We start from the raw sequence: 19,151 nt of genomic DNA, 5'->3' as shown, positions 1-19,151 counted from the left end.
TGTCCCCGGGTGGTTACGGTGTTGTGCCGACCGCGACGCTATGGCAGGAAAATGGTGGAGCAGCATTGCGTGCTGTCTTTCCAGCTCCGCCACCCATTGTTCCAGTGCAACCCACTTTGCTGCGTCCTTTTCTTCCACCTAACGACGGTAATCGGTGTTGGTCGTCGAGACATCTGCCTGAGTCACCAGCTCGCAAACCGTGGCCCTGTGTTCCTGTTTTCCATCTCCCACCTGAGTCTCTAGCCGGCGCGACGCGCTGTCCCCTCATCGACATGCAGCTCCGTCGTATTCCGCTCGACTCAACGAGTCGCGTGCGCGGCGTTCCTTGCAGTCGTTTGTTCACGGTACATGCGAACTTGAGCCGTGGTTTTGACTACCAACTCTCGGTTAATTGCAAGGAGCCTATCGCATTCTGAAGAGTTTACCTCCCTGACGTGGAGATCCATCAGTTCCGAGACTGACTATTCCTCGAGCTTCCTGCTATGGAATGGGATCGGTTGGTTGATTGAATCTTGCAACATTGTCGGGTTTGTGTGTAGGGAACGGGTCTGGCTGGGGTTACCAGTCGCGTGTCGTGGTAAGTGTAGTTTGGTGTTCAGCGAAGCCAAGCTTACTGTAAACTAATGGGTACTAGTAACTGGCGAGACCAAGGGCACACGTTACAGACAGCTGCCCATTAATATACAACAGCTGTTTGACACATGGTTACTCACCATAATTTAACTATGAATTTAGCTGTTTGGTTACATTGATTAGCCATTGGCCTTTATTAAGGTTTAAGTTAAGTTAAATGTTAAATTTCCGTGTTAACTATGTTTGGATCAGCATATAAATGGATGACAGGAGAAACAATGGCGCGCGGGGGGGGGGGGGGGAGGGGGGCCACATGCCAGTTTGAATTCCAAACGTACGGAGAAAACTGCTGAACGTTTCGAGTCATAGGTAAAATTATTAATGTGTCCAGTGTCAAAATTAAGCAATATATAATACGTAATAGAAATTAAAGTATAGTTTGAAGAGAATAAAGTGCTCACCATTTACTTTATAAGTGGGACAGATAATAAATATGAGAGAGAAATCATTTAAAGGTAAAAGATCACATTTATCCTCTAAAATTCAAATTTAAAATTTAAAGGATCCAAATTCGAAAATAAAAAGGGGTAAACTATAAAAAAACTTATCGTTTACACAATAGTGCATTCAAATTCCAAAATACAATCTGAAACACATTTTTTACTCAAGAATTTTCTAAACACACCATCATAATGTTAATTATATATTCTATGAATAAATATATTAATACATTCTTACTTGGTCATAATCTTCTTTCTTCAGACTATTTTCTTATATTCTTGAAAAAAAAATTAATTTTTCTTATTTTTTTATCAATTGTCTTTCCATTCAAGCAACATAAAAAAAGAGGATTTTATGGTACTTTTTATTATTGTGCCTAAATTGCTTAAGTTACTTTTATAAATAAAAGATAAAATATATAAAATAAAAGTGACACATTTAAAGTCTATTAAATATTATTCCTTTACTTTTTATATCACTCTTTCTTCCTCTCATTCTCTTTCCTTATGTTTCCTTTTCTCACACTTTCTAAGCTACTATTTATGAGTTTTTATATTAGTTTCTCCTCACATTTTCCTTTCTTATATTTTCTTTCCTCACGCTTTCTATTTTGTATTTGATCTTAAATTTACATTGGACCTAAATCAAGATTTTTTGACTTTGATTTTAAATTTGCTTTGGAACTGAATCAAAATTCGTGTCAGATTTTCTTTAACCACCTTGATATTTTCAATACCTAGCGTTAATAATTATGGTTGCAGTCTCTTCGATGCTCGTGCGAGACCCACGTACGAGGTAGTGGTTATCGTGGGCATAAAGAATTAGGTGTACGTGGCACGAAACCTGACCTATACGCTAAGGCGTTTAGAGAACTTGCAGTTTAAATATCTTCCCTTACGAACCTTCTTTCGTTTTGGTTGCTACTCCTTCCACACGCACGGATATCCCCCTGTAATTTATTCCCCTCCCAACAATACCCATGTGATAAACCCCATTTGTAGGGTTTATCTTGTGCTTGATTTAGGAGATTTTATAACCTTTTACCCACATTTATCCATTGAAATAGCATGGTTTTATAACTTCTCCTTTAATTGTGCTTAAGAGTGAAAACATGCTTTTTAGGACTTAAAATAGCTAAATCTAATTCTTCTTGATTCCATTAGATGCCTTGATATGTTTGCTAAGTGATTTCAGATTTAGGAGGCAAGGATTGGACCAAGGGAATGAAGAAAAAGCATGTAGAAATGGAGAACTCATGGAGAAATAAAGGAAACGCAAAAGCTGTCAAGCCGACCTCTTCGCACTTAATCGACCATAACTTGAGCTACAGAGGTCCAAATGATACGGTTCTAGTTGGGTTGGAAAGCTAACATTCAGGGTTTCGAAACGATATAAGATTTGCTATGGTTGAACCGTGCATGGTGACGCGTACGCGCATGCGCCGTTGCTGCCACCTGGTTCACTTAAAGCAAAATGTGGCCAGCGAATTCTAAAGCCTTGTGAGCCCAATCCAACTCATTTCTGATGCTATTTAAGCCAAGGATTGAAGGGGGAATAAGGATACTTTTCATACTTTAGAAGTTAGTTACCATTAGTTTAGTTTAGCTTAGTTTTGGAGGGAAAGTTAGTTTTAGAGAGAGAAGCTCTCACTTCTCTCTAGGATTAGGATTAGGATTAGGTTTAGTTCTTAGATCTAGGTTTTAATCTTTGCCTTCTTCTACTTCTACCTTTCAATTCCTTGTTGTTAGATTCATCTTCTTCTATTCTTTTGTTGTAATTCCCTTCATGTTGTTCTTGCATTTTGTTGTAGATCTACTATTGTTCCTTCCATTTTCTTTCAATTCAATAAGAGGTAATTCATAATAATTGTTCTTCATTGTTTTTCTATTGTTGATCTCTTGCCTTTGTAGTTAGATCTCTCTTTAATTCTTGCAATTTATGTTGTTTAATTTTATTGCCTTTTATGTGTTTGTTGAAATGCCTCTTCTAGATATAGTATAGATTTTGTTCCTCTTGGTCTAGGTAGAGTAATTAGTGACACTTGAGTTATCTAATTCCTTTGTTGATTGGTAATTGGAGAGATTGCTAATTGGTTTGGAGTGCACTAAAGCTAGTCTTTCCTTGGGAGTTGGCTAGGACTTGTGGCTCAAGTCAATTCATCCACTTGACTTTCCTTTATTTAGTAAGGGTTAACTAAGTGGTAGCAATGAACAATTCTCATCACAATTGAGAAGGATAACTAGGATAGAACTTCTAATTTTCATACCTTGCCAAGAACCTTTTATAGTTGTTAGTTTATTTTCATTGCCATTTACTTTTCATGCTTCTTATCCAAAACCCCAAAACACATTTCTAACCAATAACAAGGCACTTTATTGTAATTCCTAGGGAGAACGACCCGAGGTTTGAATACTTCGGTTTATAAAATTAGGGGTTTGTTACTTGTGACAAACAATCTTTTGTATGAAAGGATTTTTGATTGGTTTGGAAACTATACTTGCAACGAGAATTCATTTGTGAAATTCTATACCGTCAAAAATCCAATCATCAAAATGGCGCCGTTGCCGGGGATTTGCAATAGTGTTATGTTATTGGTTATTGTACATATGTGAATAGTGTAAATAGTTTGTCTTTTGCTTGTTTACTAGATTTTGTTAGTTTTATTTTGTTTTTCCATAATGAATTATCACTTTGGCTATGAGTTTGGTTCTAATTGTGTTGTAAGAAATGTGGACTTTAATGGCAACATGTACCAAGGATGGAACCAACAAAGATGGGAGGAGCCTCAAGGAATTAATGCTTGTCTTACCATGCATAAGCTGAAGACGGGTGCTACATTCGCCAAAGGTAGAATGGACAAGAATGCCGGAAATGAGAGAAGGAAAGGGAAAGGTGTCCCCTCGCGCGGCGGTCCACTGAGTCTTTTGCCTCTGAAAATATGGGTTATGATTGCCGCGAGGGTTGGATCGACCTCGATCCGGGAGCTGTTTAACATGCAGGCTACGTGCAATGTTTTTTGGGATGCAACCCGTTCAACTGCGGTGTACAAGGTGGCTTCTATGGTGGAACTACCCATCGGTGACTACTACGATGAGCAGCCTGAGCGGGGGTTCCTCTACAGATGTGAGGACGCAGGAAATCCGGCCGCTATATTCCGCACAGGGATGACGGAATTCTTCTGGATTGGTCGCCAAGTCGGAGGGATGAACACCCTGGTTTAGGCCGCCAATGTAGGCAATATACACGCGCGCTACTTCTCTGTGATGCTGATACATACGCCCGGTGTTGGCCACGACGAGCATATCGTCGATGGTCTTGAGATGTATGCCAATGTACGGGCTACTGGGAAAATCGACGCGTGCAGAGAACTGTTTGGGCAGGTGTTCGCGAATCCATTTGTTGGGTTGCACCCGTTGGATCCAAGGAAGCCCGTCCTCTGCCAGTCAAGCATGTGCCCGACGTGGGACCATAGGTGCCGCCAATGCTCCGTCGAGTGTATCGTGCATCCACTGCCTGGCCGAGTCCGAGGTGTTGGATTTCTTTAATCTTTTTAAGTTCAAATGATGCTTCGTTGTAACCATTTTGTTGTTGTTAATTTGTGCCGATGGTATGCGAGTTCACTCAAAGTATGTTCGAGGTTGTCGGTTTTCTCCAGACTGATAAGGAATGTAATTTTATTAGTCAAGACGTTACTAAATAAAAAAAATACTTAGTGTGTCCAAAAAAAATAATGATAAATAATTTTATCCTTTTAATCATGTGTTATTTATTATATTATAAATCATAAATTAAAAAAAATTGTAATAAATAATGGTTAATTGATAACTACTAATATGATATAGTTTATAGCAATAGCAAAGTTAAGATTATTTTACAGATTTTTAAATTTTTTTAAATTATACTATAAAAAATATTTTATTTTATGTAAAACAATTTAAAAAAATGGCTTAAAAAATGTTAGGAGTATTATAAAAATTTGTAATGTTCTAATGACTTAGGTAAATACATGTATGTACTCAAATTTTAAATAAAATACTCTACATAGTCAATAATAGTCAATAATAATTTAGAAATGAAAGAAAATATTTTATTCCATACAAAACAATTAAAAAATATATTTTATTCTATACAAAACAACTTAAAAAAATGACCAAAAGGATGTTATGAGTACTATAAAAGTTTGTAATATTCTAGTGATTTAGGTAAATACATGATAAAAATATTTTTTCTTTAATTTTTAAATTATTAGTGACTATGTAGAGTATTTCTCTAATGTCCTAAATCATTAGGATATTACAAATTTTTATAGTACTTCTAACGTTTTTTAAGCTATTTTTAAATTATTTTGCATAGAATAAATTATTTTTTTGTACTATAATTTTAATAAATTTATTACAAAATAAATTTATACATGAAGCATTATATCCACTTTTGTTTAGAATTTACACATGATTATCCCCATATTAAATAGATTTTTATTGTGTTTCTGCTTTTGTACGTGGATGGATCCTAGTTTGAATTGGCAAAATATAGTTTAGGGTTTCTCCCTCTCCTGGATGCTAATAAGTGGAAAAGTAATTTCAAGAACTCCAACAGAGTAAGCGTGTACTTCACGCCGAAGTAGGTTCAAAGGCAGGGGTGCAGGGATACGATGGTAAGGACTAAGGGTGTACTTGCACCCACTTAAATAGAAAGAAAAAGGGTTTGATCTGTCGATCAATAATTTCAAGTTGAAGCAAATTAAAAAATTATCATTTAAATCGATAATTTAATTTAAATTGACCATTTACGATTTTTTATCGATTTTTTTTGGTGTACGTATGTATCCTACGTCGGGCAGTACTTAGAACGCCATGTTAAGTATACACAATACTATAAGACACCCAAAACAAAATGTTCCCCGACTAAATTACGAAGCAGTGAGCTGAACAATATTACCGGCAACAACTGTATTATTGAAATCTTAAGTGGCGTGCTTTAGGACCATGCTGATAAGCCTGCATGTTAGTTACACACTGAACCGTTGGCATCGACGGCCGTTGGTTCGGGATGGTTATGGGCATGTGACGATAGGGTCGGTATATCCCCACCACGGTGGCACTTGTTTATAAGCTTCCTCTCCAGAGTTGCGACCCTCTGTCCCAAAGCACGCCACCTGGCAGTCTCTTCTTCTTCCCGTTTACGATGTCCGGCGACCAACCTCGCCAGATCAGATGCCTTCCTTTCCAAGGCCAGTACCGTGGACTTCATATCGTGTATCTCATCTGGCACCAGCGGGTCCGTGCCCCATTGTGGCTTGTCTTCATCCCCCGAATCCAGTAGCTCCTCCTTTAGATCCATATCGGCAGCCGCCTTACCCCGACTTGTCGAGCACAGAAATCGATGGTATGCGCCTTTCTCCTAACCAATCCTGCCTCGACCATGGAACATTCTTCACGGTTCTCCTCCGTGTGGACGAGGCTCATCAATCCCCCGATCGACAGTCCCTGCAGTACGGCGGGACTCAGCTGCGCCTTCGATCTCGGCATGGAGTCCTGCAGTCTCACACTGTCAGGATGCAATCTCACCTGCACCCGCAGACGTAAAGGTCGAGCGGTGGCTAGAGAAGGCAGGAATTATATTTATTGATGCGCATCGGGAGTCAGCGAGACATGCGGCATACGTTTGGCCTGAAATCGTGACGTTTCCCTAAGTGGGGATAACCGGTTCGAGTTAACAGTTAATTAATTGAAAATTTAATTTTGCGTAGGTGTGTTGGAGTACGGGTCCACTTGAGAAGCTTCAAAAATAAATTCTTTTTTTCTTGACTTATGAGAAGTAATAATATTAATGTCCGTTACAGTTTTTAAAAATAAAAATTGTGGTTTTCTAGTGTGCTATTCATGAGTTTTGGATCAGTTTAAAAAAATGCATTCTCTCATCATTATTTTACTTTCCATCAAATTTTCATAAAATAGAGTTCGTTTTAGCATTACAAATTAGAACATCGAATTATCTATTTACAAGCTAGTTTTAATAATCATTTATTGTTCAATCTAATTTTCCAGAAAGATAATAATTCGGATATTTACACAAACTAGCCCAGATTTAATTTCTCTGAATTTTCGATTTGGAAAATAAAGTTGTTAGGCAAATTAGGCGATGGACACGCGTCCACCCTGGGGTATCACTCAGCAGCATATAATAATTACCAGGCCTTGGGTTCCCGATGTGGCTGTGTGGGGTCCCCTAGGTAAAATTGTAGGGCAGCTCGAGAGGTATTGGGATACTGGTTACTACACCTTGGATATGCTGCGTGCTCGAGTATATCCCTATACAAACCTAGTTGAATAACCCTCCCTCTCTGTTTGGTCCCATCAACGCCCATTGAGACTTAGGAAGATGACACGGCATCGTGAAACGGAAAGTTTTTTGACCAACGGATGGAGCATCCATTACGATATGAAATATGGATCCGGGGGGGGGGGTTGAAATATTTTTATTTTATATGTATAGTCCATGATTTATTTAAAGAAAAGGGTACTATTAAAAGTCTTAACAGACTAACAAAAGTGCAACACTCGTGTTACCAACATAGAAAGCAACCAGCGTGGCTGTGTACTGGCCGTCGACCAGCGGAAAATAACGGAAAATATCATAACAAGCTAAGACATGGACAAGTATGATCACCTTTAACCTCGGTTCTCTTACTGGCTGAACTAGTCGCAGTTGGCGTCGCCATTAGCCGCCTGCTCATTGTCATTGCCACGCCTTTCGATGAGGATCGTAAGCTTCTCCTCCAAAGTAACCACCCTTCCTAGCACTTCCTGCCACTTGGCAAGCTGATGATTTTCTTGTTGACGGAGGTTGTTGATATCTGCCTTCAGGTCAGCTACCTTGGCTTCCATTCGCCGAGTCGTGGCGTCCTTCTTCTCCCTTACTAGGGTAAGCAACATATGCTTCCCCCGAATTTCTCTCTCCGCTTCTACCAGCTCCAACTCCGTTGCCCTCAGCTTCATGTCAGCCGTCAAATGCACAGTCTTGGCGGTGCTCAGCTGTTCAAGGTACTCCTGGATTTTGGCCTTCAGATCATCTTCCCGCCTTGCCAGTACCTCCTCAACCAGATCACAATCTGCACACTTTCCCTCCGGACGAATGATGTCAATCAGGGCCGTGATCGGTAGGTCTACTAGGCCATCCTGGCGCCTCTGGTTGGTTGGTTTGGTGACAGAGTCTTCGGACATTGTCAGTTCACCCGGCGTGAGTTCTGGACTGGTGTTTATGTTAGGGCAAGCGTGTCTCAAGTATCGTGATAAGGGAAACTGACAGGTTACGATGGATTTATAACAAGGAGCGTCTGCTCAACAGAAGCGCGTGGGAGACATTTCAGCATCTAACTGGGACAAATGCATCAACGGACAACGGTTATCTATATTGGCTATGATTTCAAAAATTAATATAACCTATTGTTGAGATGTGGACTTTTACTTATGTAACGTACTTCTCCATTCTTATAGACATTAAATTTGACCCCATTCAATCAGGTAATTATGGAATAAGTTGCTGTACTAACTAATGAAACATGAAACTGAAACTGATCGTCGAACTTGAATAGGGAGTAAATAGAAAACCGAGGGCCATCGCATGGCTGATAGTCACAATTGTAAGTTTTCATGCGTGATTTAATTTGATTTTTTTGAGTGATGGGAATAAAAACATTGACATCCGAGGAGAAGGTGCTTAAAAAAGAACAAAAAAGGAAAACATCCCTATCGTCTGCCAGAAACCAACATAAAAAAACCCGACACTGAACGATGTAACGCATGAGGTCGTGGACGGATTTTCCGCCTAAGTCTAAGCCGTAAGCTGAGAGCATTAACACTCATGGCAACAGAGTAGTACAGAAGCAACGAAACAACATAAATAATAAGTAGGAGCATCCAAGCGAGGACGGAAATGGAATAACGAACGGTGTCATGGGCTCGACGCACCAGGAAGATTAGCCCCGGCACTATCGTCGCCTGATTGTGTCAGGTGATGAGAGGATAATTTATACGCTTTTTGGCATTGTTTTTAGGTAGTTTTTAGTAAGTTCAAGCTACTTTTAGGGATGTTTTCATTAGTTTTTATGTTAAATTCACATTTCTGGACTTTACTATGAGTTTGTGTGTTTTTCTGTGATTTTAGGTAATTTCTGGCTGAAATTGAGGGACTTGAGCAAAACTCTGAAAAAGGCTGACAAAAGGACTGCTGATGTTGTTGGAATCTGACCTCCCTGCACTCGAAATGGATTTTCTGGAGCTACAGAACTCCAAATGGCGTGATCTCAATGGCGTTGGAAAGTAGACATCCAGAGCTTTCCAGAAATATATAATAATCCATACTTTATTCGGAAATTGATGACGTAACTTTGCGTTGAACGCCAAGTACATGCTGCTGTCTGGAGTTAAACGTCAAAAACACGTCATGATCCGGAGTTGAACGCCCAAAACACGCTATAACTTGGAGTTCAACTCCAAGAAAAGCCTCAGCTCGTGGATAGATCAAGCTCAGCCCAAGCATACACCAAGTGGGCCCCGGAAGTGGATTTATGTATCAATTACTTACTCATGTAAACCTTAGTAGCTAGTCTAGTATAAATAGGATAAGTTACTATTGTATTAGACCTCTTTTGACAGTTTAATCTGTGACTGTTCTAGTCTTTGATCATTCAGTCTTTTGATCATTCAGGGGGCTGGCCATTCGGCCATGTCTGAACCTTTCACTTATGTATTTTCAACAGTGGAGTTTCTGCACACCATAGATTAAGGGTGTGGAGCTCTGCTATACCTCAAGTTTCAATACAATTATTATTACTTTCTATTCAATTCTCTTTTATTCTTATTCCAAGATATACGTTGCACAACACTTTGATGAATGTGATGATCCATGACACTCATCATCATTCTCACCTATGAACGTGCGTGACTAACAACCACTTCCGTTCTACTCTAGGCCGGGCGCATATCTCTTAGATTCCCCAACAGAATCTTCGTGGTATAAGCTAGATAGATGGCGGCATTCATGGGGATCCGGAAAGTCTAACCTTGTCTGTGGTATTCCGAGTAGGATCCCAGGAATCCGGAAAGTCTAACCTTGTCCGTGGTATTCAGAGTAGGATTCCAGTATTGAATGACTGTGACGAGCTTCAAACTCCTGAAGGCTGGGCGTGATGACAAACGCAAAAGAATCAATGGATTCTTGGTGCACGAAATTGCAATCACACTTTTGCAACTCCGCACAACTAACCAGCAAGTGCACTGGGTCGTCCAAGTAATACCTTGCGTGAGCAAGGGTCGATCCCACGGAGATTGTCGGCCTGAAGCAAGCTATGGTTATCTTGTAAATCTTAGTCAGGATATCAGAAATTATCAGGATTGATTGTGAAAAACAAAAGAACATGAAATGATTACTTGTTTTGCAGTAATGGAGAAGAGGTTGAGGCTTTGGAGATGCTCCATCTTCTGAATCTCTGCTTTCCTACTGTCTTCTTCATCAAACACGCAAGGCTCCTTCCATGGCAAGCTGTATGTAGGGTTTCACCGTTGTCAATGGCTACCTCCCATCCTCTCAGTGAAAATGTTCCTATGCTCTATCACAGCATGGCTAATCATCTGTCGGTTCTCGATCAGGCCGGAATAGAATCCAGTGATTCTTTTGCGTCTGTCACTAACGCCCCGCCTTCAGGAGTTTGAAGCTCGTCACAGTCATTCAATCATTGAATCCTACTCAGAATACCACAGACAAGGTTTAGACCTTCCGGATTCTCTTGAATGCCGCCATCAGTTCTAGCTTATACCACGAAGATTCTGATTAAAGAATCCAAGAGATAACTACTTAATCTAAGGTAGAACGGAGGTGGTTGTTAGGCACGCGTTCATAGTTGAGAATGATGATGATTGTCACGGATCATCACATTCATCCGTGTTAAGAACAAGTATTATCTTAGAATGGAAGCAAGCATGATTGAATGAGAAACAGTAGTAATTGCATTAATCCATCAAGACACAGCAGAGCTCCTCACCCCAACCATGGGGTTTAGAGACTCATGCCGTGGAAAATAAACAAAGAAAATGTGTAAAGTGTCATGAGGTACAGATACAATGTCAAAAGATCCTATTAATAGTAAACTAGTAACCTAGGATATACAGAAATGAGTAAATGACGTAAAAATCCACTTCTGGGTCCACTTGGTGTGTGTTTGGGCTGAGCAATGAAGCATTTTCATGTAGAGACCTTTTCTGGAGTTAAACGCCAGCTTTTATGCCAGTTTGGGCGTTTAACTCCACGTTTTATGCCAGTTCCAGCGTTAAACGCTGGAATTTCTGAGGCTGATTTGCCACACCGGTTTGGGCCATCAAATCTTGGACAAAGTATGGACTATCATATATTGCTGGAAAGCCCAGGATGTCTACTTTCCAACCATTGAGAGCGTGCCAATTGGGCCTCTTTAGCTCCAGAAAATCCACTTCGAGTGCAGGGAGGTCAGAATCCAACAGCATCTGCAGTCCATTTCAGTCTCTGAATCAAATTTTTGCTCAGGACCCTCAATTTCAGCCAGAAAATACCTGAAATCACAGAAAAACATACAAACTCATAGTAAAGTCCAGAAAAGTGAATTTTAACTAAAAACTAATAAAAATATACTAAAAACTAACTAAAATATACTAAAAACATACTAAAAAGAATGCCAAAAAGCGTACAAATTATCCGCTCATCACAACACCAAACTTAAATTGTTGCTTGTCCCCAAGCAACTGAAAATCAAAATAGGATAAAAAGAAGAGAATATACTATAAACTCCAAAATATCAAGGAAACTTAGCCCCAATTAGATGAGCGGGACTAGTAGCTTTTTGTCTACGAACAGTTTTGGCATCTCACTCTATCCCTTGAAGTTCAGAATGATTGGCATCTATAAGAACTCAGAACTCAGATAGTGTTATTGATTCTCTTAGTTGAGTATAATGATTCTTGAACATAGCTAATGTATGAGTCTTGGCTGTGGCCCAAAGCACTATGTTTTCCAGTATTACCACCGGATACATACATGCCACAGACACATAATTGGGTGAACCTTTTCAGATTGTGACCCAGCTTTGCTAGAGTCCCCAATTAGAGGTGTCCAGGGTTCTTAAGCACACTCTTTTTGCCTTGGATCACAACTTTATTTCCTTCTTTTTCTTTCTCTCTTTTTTTTTCGATTTTTTTTGTATCCACTGCTTTTTCTTGCTTCAAGAATCAATTAGATGATTTTTCAGATCCTCAATAACAGTTCTCTTTTTCCTCATTCTTTCAAGAGCCAACAATTTCTAACATTCTTAAAACAACAAATTCAAGAGACATATGCACTGTTCAAGCATTCATTCAGAAAACAAAAATTATTGTCACCACATCAAACTAATTCAACTAGTTTCAAGGATAAATTTCGAAATCCTGTACTTCTTGTTCTTTTGTGATTAAAGCATTTTTCATTTAAGAGAGGTGATGGATTCATAGGACATTCATAGCTTTAAGGCATAAAGTTTCAATTTTATTAATTATGAATTAAGAACAAGACTCAAAGATAGATATAAGATGAGACTAAAAATAAATAAAAAAAAGAAAACAAAACAAAAGAAAGAAAAATATGCAAAAAAATAGGCTCCTAATGATAGAGGTTTTCACAGAGTTAGGACTCAACAACCTTGATTTTGAGAAGTGGATGCTCCCTCAACTTGAGAGGAGAGCTTTTGGCGTTTCAACTCTTGGAGTTCACACCCCTGCTTCTCTTGTTCCTTCAGCAATTTGCAGAGCATGCAGTTCTGATTCTGCTGTTTTTCCTTCAGTTGCTCCATAGTCTCTTGCAACTTGGTGATAGATGTTTCTAGGCTGGTCCAGTAGTCAATTCTTGGGAATTCAGGGAGGAATTCCTGCGCCCTCCTCTTGATAGAGTTGTCTTGCATTTGTCCTTCCATTGACTTCTTGGTGATTGGGTGTTCAATGGGTATGAACTCATCTACTCCCATCTTCACCCCAGCCTCTTTACAGAGCAAGGAGATCAAGCTTGGGTAAGCCAATTTGGCTTCAGTGGAATTCTTATTTGCAATTGTGTAGATCTCACAAGCAATCACATGATGGACCTCCACTTCTTTTCCAAGCATAATGCAATGAATCATCACTGCTCTCTTGATGGTGACCTCAGAACGGTTGCTAGTGGGCAATATGGAACGCCCAATAAAGTCTAGCCAACCTCTTGCAATTGGTTTGAGGTCTCCCCTCTTGAGTTGGTTTGGGACACCCTTTGAATTGGTTATCCACTTAGTTCCAGGGAGGCATATGTCCTCTAGAACTTGATCTAACCCTTTATCTGCTCTCACAATCCTCCTATTAAAGGATTCAGGATCATCTTGTAGTTGAGGTAGTTTGAAGATTTCTCTTATTTTGTCCAGATGGAAGTACATAACTTTCCCTCTGACCATGGTTCTGTAGGTATGGTAAACAGTTCCAGTCATTCTCTGCTTATCTGTTAGCCACAGATTAGAGTAGAATTCCTGAACCATGTTCCTTCCAACCTTTATTTCAGGATTAGTTAGAACTTCCCATCATCTGTTTCGAATTCGCTCTTGGATCCCCGGATATTCATCTTCTTTCAGATCAAATTTAACTTCCGGGATCACTGACCTCAGACCCATTATTTTGTGATAATGGTCTTCATGTTCTTTGGTTAAGAACTTCCCTTGATTCCAAAGATTCTTTGGATTATTCTCTTTCTTTCCTCTTAAATTGGTTTGTTTTCCCTTAGGAGCCATGATCTTGATGAATCTTGGCTTAGTGATCACGGAAAAGCACACCAAACTTAAAGGTTTTCTTGTCCTCAAGAAAAAGAAAGGAAAGAAGAGAGAGAGAGGAAGAGCAAATTCGAATGGTGTGGGGAATGAGAGGGGCCAAACGTGTATTTATAAGGTGGGGAGGAGAGATTTCGAAAAAAAAAGAAAAATTTGAAAGGAGATTTGAGAAGATATGGAAAGAAATTGAGAGAAGGGTGAGTTTTTGAACAAAATTTGGGAATGATTTGAGAGATTTGAAGAATGATTTTAGATTTTTGAAAATTTGAAAGTGAATGATGAGAGATTGAAATGTGTTTGTGTAGAAAAGTATGGGTAAGAAAAGGAAAGTTTGAAAAAAATTGATTTGAAAACAAAATTGTGGTCCCCCCACCTTTCTGGCGTTAAACGCCCAGAATGGCACCCATTCTGGCGTTTAACGCCCATTTGATGCCCCTTTTGGGCGTTTAATGCCCAGCCAGGTGCCCTGGCTGGCGTTAAACGCCAGAATTCCTTTATCACTGGGCGTTTTTCTAAACACCCAGGATGCTGCACACCTGGCGTTAAACGCCCAGAATGGTGCCCATTCTGGCGTTTAACGCCCAAAATGGCACCATTCCTGGCGTTAAACGCCCAGAATGGTACCCATTCTGGCGTTTAACGCCCAAAATGCCCCTTACTGGCGTTTTTTCGCCAGTAAGCTCTTTTTCTCTGCTTTTTGAGCTGAATTCTTCTGTAACTCTGTGAATCCCTTCATTTTTGATACTTGCCTCTGTAAGAACAAATCATATACCCTCCTAATGACTGGGTTGCCTCCCAGCAAGCGCTTCTTTACTGTCTTTAGCTGGACCTTCACTGAGAATCACTCAAGTCTCAGTTTTGAGCATTCCTGCTCAAAATTGCCTTCAAGATAATGCTTGATTCTCTGTCCATTAACAATGAACTTTTTGTCAGAATCAATATCCTGAAGCTCAACATATCCATATGGTGACACTCCTGTAATCACATACGGACCACTCCATCAGGATTTGAGTTTTCCTGGAAACAGTCTGAGCCTAGAGTTGAAGAGCAGAACCTTTTGTCCTGGCTCAAAGACTCTGGTTGACAACTTCTTGTTATGCCATTTCTTTGCCTTTTCCTTATAAATTTTTGCATTTTCAAAGGCATTGAGTCTGAACTCCTCTAGTTCATTTAGCTGGAGCAATCTTTTTTCACCAGCTAACTGAGCATCCATGTTTAGGAATCTGGTTGCCCAGTAGGCTTTATGTTCCAGCTCCACGGGCAGGTGACAAGCCTTCCCATACACCAGTTGGTATGGAGAGGTTCCTATAGGAGTCTTGAATGCTGTTCTGTATGCCCACAGAGCATCATCCAAGCTCTTTGCCCAATCCTTTCTTCGGGCTATCACAGTCCGTTCCAGGATTCTTTTTAGCTCTCTGTTAGAGACTTCAGCTTGCCCATTTGTCTGTGGATGATACGGAGTTGCCACTCTGTGGCTAATTCCATATCTAACCATAGCAGAGTATAGCTGTCTGTTGCAGAAATGAGTGCCCCCGTCACTGATTAGTACTCTGGGAACACCAAACCTGCTGAAGATGTGTTTCTGGAGGAATTTCAGCACGGTCTTGGTATCATTAGTGGGTGTAGCAATTGCTTCTACCCACTTAGATACATAGTCCACTGCCACCAGAATGTAAGTGTTTGAGTATGATGGTGGGAATGGCCCCATGAAGTCAATTCCCCATACATCAAACAATTCTATCTCTAATATCCCTTGTTGAGGCATGGCATATCCGTGAGGCAAGTTACCAGCTCTTTGGCAACTGTCACAGTTACGCACAAACTCTCGGGAATCTTTATAGAGAGTAGGCCAGTAGAAGCCACATTGGAGGACTTTAGTGGCTGTTCGCTCACTTCCAAAATGTCCTCCATACTGTGATCCATGGCAATGCCATAGGATCCTTTGTGCTTCTTCTCTGGGTACACATCTGCGGATCATTCCGTCTGCACATCTCTTAAAGAGATATGGTTCATTCACAGAGGTAATACTTGGCATCTGAAATTAATTTCTTTCTTTGCACTCTGCTGTACTCCTGGGGTATGAACCTCACAGCTTTGTAGTTTGCAATATCTGCAAACCATGGAGCTTCCTGAATGGCAAAGAGTTGCTCATCTGGGAAGGTCTCAGAGGTCTCAGTAGAAGGGAGGGACGCCCCAGCTACTGGTTCTATTCGGGACAGATGATCAGCTACTTGGTTCTCTGTCCCTTTTCTGTCTCTTATTTCTATATCAAACTCTTGCAGAAGCAACACCCATCTTATAAGCCTGGGTTTTGAATCCTGCTTTGTGAGTAAGTATTTAAGAGCAGCATGGTCAGTATACACAACCACTTTGGACCCCACTAGATAGGATCTAAACTTGTCAATGGCATAGACCACTGCAAGTAACTCTTTTTCTGTGGTTGTGTAGTTCTTCTGTGCGTTATTCAGAACACGGCTGGCATAGTAAATGACGTGCAGAAGCTTGTTATGCCTCTGTCCCAACACTGCACCAATGGCATGGTCACTGGCATCACACATTAGTTCAAATGGCAATGTCCAATCTGGTGCAGAGATGACTGGTGCTGTGACCAACTTAGCTTTCAGGGTCTCAAATGCCTGCAGACACTGTGTGTCAAACACAAATGGTGTGTCAGCAGCTAGCAGGTTACTCAAAAGTTTTGCAATTTTCGAAAAATCCTTTATAAACCTTCTGTAGAATCCTGCATGCCCCAGAAAGCTTCTGATTGCCTTAACATTGGCAGGTGGTGGTAACTTTTCAATTACCTCTACCTTTGCCTTATCCACCTCTATTCCCTTGCTTGAAATTTTATGCCCAAGGACAATTCCTTCAGTCACCATAAAGTGACATTTCTCCCAGTTTAAAACCAGGTTAGTCTCTTGGCACCTTTTCAGGACAAGTGCTAGGTGATTAAGACAGGAGCTAAATGAATCTCCATATACTGAAAAGTCAACCATGAAGACTTCCAGAAATTTCTCTACCATATCTGAGAAGATAGAGAGCATGCACCTCTGAAAGGTTGCAGGTGCATTGCACAGACCAAAAGGCATCCTCCTGTAGGCAAACACGCCAGAAGGGCAAGTGAATGCTGTTTTCTCTTGGTCCTGAGGATCTACTGCAATTTGGTTGTAGCCTGAATAGCCATCCAAAAAGCAGTAATAGTCATGACCAGCTAATCTTTCTAGCATTTGGTCTATGAATGGTAAAGGAAAATGATCCTTTCTGGTGGCTGTATTGAGCCTTCTGTAGTCAATACACATACGCCACCCTGTGACTGTTCTTGTAGGAACCAGTTCATTTTTTTCATTATGAACCACTGTCATGCCTCCCTTTTTGGGGACAACTTGGACAGGGCTCACCCAGGGGCTATCAGAAATAGGATAAATAATCCCAGCCTCTAGTAATTTAGTGACCTCTTTTTGCACCACCTCCTTCATGGCTGGATTTAGCCTCATCTGTGGTTGGACCACTGGTTTGGCATTATCCTCCAATAGGATCTTGTGCATGCATCTAGCTGGGCTAATGCCCTTAAGATCACTTATGGACCACCCAAGAGCTGTCTTGTGTGTCCTTAGCACTTGAATCAGTGCTTCCTCTTCCTGTGAATTTAAAGCAGAGCTTATAATCACTGGAAATGTTTTACCCCCTCCCAGAAATGCATATTTCAGGGATGGTGGTAGTGGTTTGAGTTCAGGTTTGGGAGGCTTATCCTCCTCCTGAGGAATTTTCGAAAATTCCTTTGTTTCCTCTGGTTCTTCTTGATCAGGTTGAGCATCTTTGAAGATGTCTTCAAGCTCTGATTCTAGGCTTTCAGTCATATTGATCTCTTCTATCAGAGAGTCAATAATGTCAGTGCCCATGCAGTCATTTGGTGTGTCTGGATGTTGCATAGCTTTTACAGCATTCAACTTGAACTCATCCTCATTGACTCTCAATGTTACTTCCCCTTTTTGTACATCAATGAGAGTTCGTCCAGTCGCTAGGAAAGGTCTTCCTAGAATGAGAGTTGCACTCTTGTGCTCCTCCATTTCCAGCACCACAAAGTCAGTTGGAAAGGAAAATGGCCCAACCTTGACAATCATGTCCTCAATTATGCCTGATGGGTGTTTAATGGAGCCATCAGCAAGTTGGAGGCATATCCGGGTTGGTTTGACTTTTCCAGTAAACCCAAGCTTTCTGATAGTGGATGCAGGTATTAGATTGATGCTTGCTCCAAGATCACATAGGGCTGTCTTGGTGCAAGCACCTTCTAATGTGCATGGTATCATAAAGCTTCCTGGATCTTGAAGCTTTTCTGGTAAGCTCCTTAATATGACTGCACTGCATTCTTCAGTGAGAAACACTTTTTCAGTTTCTCTCCAATCCTTCTTATGGCTTAAGATTTCTTTCATGAACTTAGCATAAGAAGGTATTTGCTCAAGTGCCTCTGCAAACGGAATCTTTATTTCAAGAGTCCTTAGATAGTCTGCAAAGCGGGCAAATTGCTTATCCTGCTCCGCTTGGCGGAGTTTCTGAGGATAAGGCATCTTGGCTTTATATTCTTCAACCTTAGATGCTGCAGGTTTATTCCTTACAGAAGTGGTTGAAGAAGCCTTGTTAGAGGGATTACTGTCAGCACTTTCAGGTGTCTGATCATCCCTTGGCGTATGAACGCCAGGATTGGGTGGAAAATGGGCGTTTAACGCCAACTTTTCCCCCTTTTCTGGCGTTTGAACGCCAGAACTGGGCAAGGAATGGGCGTTTAACGCCAGCTTTCCTTCCCTTTCTGGCGTTTGAACGCCAATAACATTCCTCTCTGGGCTCTTACTGTCCTCAGAGGGATTTTGAACAGTGGTTGGTTGTCCTCTGTCAATTGTTCCTTGTTTGGCTTTTTGCTCTTCTGAGCAGTGTTATTCAGTGTCTTCCCACTCCTCAGTTGAACTGCTTGACATTCCTCTGTTATCTGTTTGGATATTTGCTGTTTTGCTTGCTTCAACTGCAGTTCTATGCTCTTGTTAGCAACTTTAGTTTCATGGAGCATCTCTTTAAAGTCTGCTAACTGTTCTGTCATCAGGAGCAATTGTTGATTAAGCTCAATTATTTGTTCTTGAGGACTAGGGTCAGTGACTACTGCCATTACTTCCTCTTTTGGAGAGAACTCATTGCTAGAGTACAAATATTGGTTTCTAGCAACAGTGTCTATGAGTTCTTGAGC

At 40.6% G+C, this 19,151-nt stretch overlaps 1 protein-coding gene across 1 annotated transcript; it reads left to right on the top strand.

Moving 5' to 3' along the window:
• The first annotated feature begins 3,884 nt into the window (after nucleotides 1-3,884).
• LOC112701345 (uncharacterized) lies at nucleotides 3,885-4,295 on the top strand. Its single transcript, XM_025752114.1, has one exon. The coding sequence runs from the start codon at nucleotides 3,885-3,887 to the stop codon at nucleotides 4,293-4,295; it is 411 nt and encodes a 136-aa protein (XP_025607899.1).
• Nucleotides 4,296-19,151: the final 14,856 nt, after the last annotated feature.

The sequence above is a fragment of the Arachis hypogaea genome, chromosome 7, assembly GCF_003086295.3.
Source record: "Arachis hypogaea cultivar Tifrunner chromosome 7, arahy.Tifrunner.gnm2.J5K5, whole genome shotgun sequence".
NCBI lineage: Eukaryota > Viridiplantae > Streptophyta > Magnoliopsida > Fabales > Fabaceae > Arachis > Arachis hypogaea.
This window is presented reverse-complemented; position numbering and strand designations above follow the sequence as displayed.

What these genes read in the sequence shown, in the direction of transcription:
- LOC112701345 (XM_025752114.1), top strand. Translation starts at nt 3,885, where the DNA reads ATGCATAAGCTGAAGACGGGTGCTACATTCGCCAAAGGTAGAATGGAC.